Below are 5,358 nucleotides of genomic sequence, written 5' to 3'. Positions count from 1 at the left end.
TTCTCTGGTTGACTTCCTGCTTGGCTGGCCTATGTATATTTAAAAACTTAGAATTTGTTAAAGGATTAACAAAAAGAGTTTGCTTCAAATCTAGAAATAACCTTTCATATGTCCTGTTAAAAGCAAAATGACCAAACAAGCCCATAAAACAAACATACACAACTTACTTATAGCATTCCACATCATTGTGGCAAAATGTACATAGGTGAAATAACCAAAATAATTATATCGTTTGGAATAACATAGGTTAATATTTGGTAATAAATAGTGTTACAACTTACACACTGATAGAATTCTCTGTAACGACCTCGAGCCATAGAAGGATTATCTCTCCTGTAAACCTTTCCAATGTGATATCTTTTTAAATTTGTAACCTTGTTCATAGCTAAGTAACGTGCAAATGGAACTGTAAGATCGTATCGAAGTGAGAGAATCTCTCCTCCTTGGTCAGCTAAGTCATATATCAACTTGCTGTCTTCTCCATATTTACCAGTTAATGTTTCCTGTCAAAACAAAGAGTTTCTATAATTTGTTTAATAACTTAAATGATTATCAAACTTAAGGTAAAAACAGAAGAAAACATTTTTGTACATTTAATATCTTGAAAGTCAAAAAAAAATCACCGGCTTGAAAACTGCTAGAATAAATTTTCACTATAAAACAAAAAACTAATCACATTGAAAAATTCTAGAATATATTCCAACATTAAAATTTCAAAATTACATGGTTTAAAGCTAGTAGAATATATTCCCAAATTAAATATCACCAAGTTTAAAACTAGTAGAATATATTCTAACTTTAAAACTTAAATATAACCAGGTTTAAAACTAGTAGAATATATTCTAACTTTAAAACTTAAATATAACCAGGTTTAAAACTAGTAGAATATATTCCAAAATTAAATATCACCAAGTTTAAAACTAGTAGAATATATTCTAATTTTAAAACTTAAATATCACCAAGTTTAAAACTAGTAGAATATATTCTAACTTTAAAACTTAAATATAACCAGGTTTAAAACTAGTAGAATATATTCCAAATTAAATATCACCAAGTTTAAAACTAGTAGAATATATTCTAATTTTAAAACTTAAATATCACCAAGTTTAAAACTAGTAGAATATATTCTAATTTTAAAACTTAAATATCACCAAGTTTAAAACTAGTAGAATATATTCTAACTTTAAAATTTCAAAATTACATGGTTTAAAACTAGTAGAATATATTCCCAAATTAAATATCACATGGTTTAAAGCTAGTAGAATATATTCCAACAATAAAACTTAAAAATCACCAGGTTTAAGACTGATGGAATACAACCTAATTTTAAATCTCAAGTTTCATCAGGTAAAAAAAAATCAACAAATATATATATTGAGTTTTAAGGCAATACTTCACACAAAACTGAAAAGTTCAATGTATAAGTAAAAAGGTACTAAACCATGTTTAAAATGTGTAACTTCACTAAAAAAGAAAATTCTGAAATATGTATTTCTTTAGAATGATGAAGTATTACTCATGACCTTTTGTATAAGTATCAGAACTAACCTTTAATTCAAAAACAGGAGTGTCAATAGTGAAGAAGTGTCAGAACTAGCCTTTAGTTCAAAAACACTATTGACACTCCTAATGTTTCAGTAAAGTACTTTTTCCAGAGATTAATAACTTGAAATATAAATTGTAACAATGCTAAGAAATAGTGATGTTTATCTTTAGTGTTTTAACCTCAGGGAACAAAGGACTATGGGCCCCAGCAGATGGGTATCAGAGAACACATGTTCAGTACGATTGTATCTTGTTTCAAAAGACATGGAGCAGAAACTATTGACACTCCTGTTTTTGAACTAAAGGTTAGTTCTGATATTTCTACACTATTGACACTCCTGTTTTGGAACTAAAGGTTAGTTCTGATACTTTTACATTATTGACACTCCTGTTTTTGAACTAAAGGTTAGTTCTGACACTTCTTCTTTTTATGTTTAAATATGGTAAAAAGTTGGTGTTTTTAGATTTACTTCAACTATATATCAAAGATATGTTAAAACTACAAGAACATCTCATAAGAAGACAGACAACATGGAAAGATTTGTAAACAACTATATATCAAAGATGTGTTAAAACTACAAGGACATCTCATAAGAAGACAGACAACATGGAAAGATTTGTAAACAACTATATATCAAAGATGTGTTAAAACTACAAGAACATCTCATAAGAAGACAGACAACATGGAAAGTTTTGTAAACAACTATATATCAAAGATATGTTAAAACTACAAGGACATCTCATAAGAAGACAGACAACATGGAAAGATTTGTAAACAACTATATATCAAAGATGTGTTAAAACTACAAGGACATCTCATAAGAAGACAGACAACACGGAAAGATTTGTAAACAACTATATATCAAAGATGTGTTAATGCAATAACAATACTTGACAAAGAATCAATCAGTCGAATACTTGGTGTCTTTTCTGGACATGTTCTCACTAGCTCTAGGTACTGATAGTTTAGTCAGCATATCTTTGATAAATGATGAACTTTATAATAACTACTAATTAATTCAACTTCTTTATGTTATTTATAACTTTCTACAAAAGCTTTAGGCATCATTCAATTATTAAATAGGAACTAAGTTCTATAGATATTTCTACAACTCTCCTTAAGTTCTATAGATATTTCTCAAACTGATTTTACCTTTGGAGTTTTTAACGTGAATTTTTGTGGTCCTCCCTCCTCACCTAAAATAGCTTTCATCTCTAAAAGCTTAGCAACTTCTCGATCAATCTGAAAAACAGGAAACCTAAGAATTAACAGCTTATCATGTGTAAAAGATGTTCCCAGAGAAAAAGAGCATGCATGTTTAGTAAAACAAGGTCTCAAAGCAGGGCTTGTTGGTCACTCCAAGTTTACAATCATTAAGAAATATACATAAACCAACTTTTTCTATTTAAATGTTAACTTTACATGTTAATAACATTCAAAGTGAACTTATTTAAGATATGAAGATCCTTTTCTTTAGTCACTGCTAATGTATTCCCATACACAATATGGTCCAAGTTACAATGACACAAATGACCTTGCTACTTTGATTAAAGATCACTTGCCAAATATTTGTGCAACTCAACAACTGATCCCAATTATTCTGTAGATAACTAGAAATACACAAGAGTTTAAAGTCATCAGCAAACTTTACTACTTTACTAATTATGTCCCTATGAATATCATTAATCCAATATGCACAGGCTTGGTCCATTGGACTCAGCATTATTTTGGAGAAGTACCATGGACTATAATTTCAAGATTACTATGTGTACCTTCATCAAATGTGGCAAGCTTTTAGTAATAAGTACAAGTACACAAAAAATCAGATATCTTTATAAAGTATTTGTACTTGAGATATTTATGAATTGAGGACATCACTCTAACTCATACCCCGAGATCTAAAATCGGTCAAGGGATGATGGCACTATGAGCTAAAAGTTTGTACTCGCAAAAACAAAAACAAACTCAGCCGTTCTACAAGCCTATATACCATGGCCAAAAATTTTAAATATTGCACATGTTCATTTTTAGTTGATTTTAGTGAGTTCTGAATGATAACATTAACGACTGTGAACTTTGTCTAAGCATAATATGCTACTTACAGACTCCAAGAAGGAAAGTCAAATCAGTTTTGAGCAAAATTGCACCAACATGCACCTTGTAACTACTTTCTGTCTTATTTGTCAGTGTTTTGTACACTGCCTTTGTCACAGACTAGTGACTAAACATCTTATGAAAGTTCTCTTTCTATTCTTTTTAAATATTTATGAGTCAATACAGTTTCCAATTCAGCAGACTCATGTAGGGAATATAACAAATTGAGAAAGACTTTACTTGGTGATATGTTTATATACAACCTCCACCAAAATTAGTTTCAATTTGTTTTTAAAGCTTACTTTATCATTTGATACCAAACTTATTGACATAAATTCATGAAATTGTAATTCAATAAAATTTTGAATGCAAGTCAACAAATGTGATGACACAGCCTTTCACTCGTGACTCATCTGGAAAGGGTTAAAGGTAAGCATTTTAGCCATTTCTTTGAAAAAAATTCCAAAATCTTTAAGTTTCCAAAGCAGAAGATACATAACTATATCACATATATAAATAATTTCATGATGTTAGGAAAGCATTTAGGTTTAAGAAATCAGTTTAACACAAAAATATGAAACCCTACAGCCCAAGCACTTTTGAAAGCTGGACATTTCAACTTTATGGGCATATGAAAATAAAGTACTTCATTTTATATAATCTACATAATATATAGAAATTTCACCTGAAGTTTTGAATAATTTGATACCTTTTTTTTTTATTTGAAGTGCACCATGCAACAGGTGCACTGAATCAACTCACACAGCCATTTTAAAGTTAAATATTCATCTGATCCTGGTGCTTTACCTACTTTTAATTTCTCATTTTTTCTACTCATCACCAAGAGATTAATATCTATATAATTCAGATAAATTCTAGCATTTCCTATTACATACTCAGTGTTAGAAATACTGCTAATACAGGGTTCAAGACTTATCATATAATGCTTCCATTTCACAAGCAGAATACTAACCAACGCAACTGAGAAACCAAGATCTTCACAAAATGATTAATATATAGCTGCCAATTTGCAAAACTGTCTGACATTTGTGACTTTGGTTGAGCAAGTAGCAGAGTATGAAATGCTACTTTTGATTGGTCAGTAGTTAGATAGTCAATAATGTTCTGAACTTCACATCATGTTTACCTACATAATTTTGCATGTTGTATGCCTAGCATACAATCTTTTTCATGCTTACCTACATAGTTTTGCATGTTGTAGGCCTAGCATACAATATTTTGTTTACCTACATAGTTTCACATGTTGTAGGCCTAGCATACAATATTTTATGTTTACCTACATAGTTTCACATGTTGTAGGCCTAGCATACAATATTTTATGTTTACCTACATAGTTTCACATGTTGTAGGCCTAGCATACAATATTTTATGTTTACTTACATAGTTTTGCATGTTGTAGGCCTAGCATACAATATTTTATGTTTACCTACATAGTTTCACATGTTGTAGGCCTAGCATACAATATTTTATGTTTACCTACATAGTTTCGCATGTTGTAGGCCTAGCATATGGTATTTTTGTAGCTCAACTTCATGCATGAAGTTGAAGAAGAGCTACAATGTTGAAACAAATAGCACATAGCACTGGATTTCTTTATGAAAGCTGTTGGGAATGGAAACAAGTAAAATTAATAATAACTTTGTCCCAATAGCTTTATCCATACACTGTACATTATATATATATATATATATATATAT

At 29.8% G+C, this 5,358-nt stretch overlaps 1 protein-coding gene across 1 annotated transcript in view; it reads right to left on the bottom strand.

The window, feature by feature from the left end:
* Nucleotides 1-5,358, bottom strand: part of LOC106473206 (histidine--tRNA ligase, cytoplasmic-like) — a 32,058-nt gene that overhangs the window by 22,999 nt on the left and 3,701 nt on the right. The window contains exons 2-4 of the mRNA XM_013933887.2: nucleotides 2,699-2,788; nucleotides 1,549-1,575; nucleotides 282-503 (exon numbers count right to left, since the gene is read on the bottom strand). Of these exons, the coding sequence (XP_013789341.2) occupies nucleotides 282-503; nucleotides 1,549-1,575; nucleotides 2,699-2,788 (339 nt within the window). The remainder of the gene's footprint in view (nucleotides 1-281; nucleotides 504-1,548; nucleotides 1,576-2,698; nucleotides 2,789-5,358) is intronic.

Source organism: Limulus polyphemus, unplaced genomic scaffold (genome assembly GCF_000517525.1).
Source record: "Limulus polyphemus unplaced genomic scaffold, Limulus_polyphemus-2.1.2 Scaffold5969, whole genome shotgun sequence".
In the NCBI taxonomy this organism is placed as follows: Eukaryota; Metazoa; Arthropoda; class Merostomata; order Xiphosura; family Limulidae; genus Limulus; species Limulus polyphemus.
This window is presented reverse-complemented; position numbering and strand designations above follow the sequence as displayed.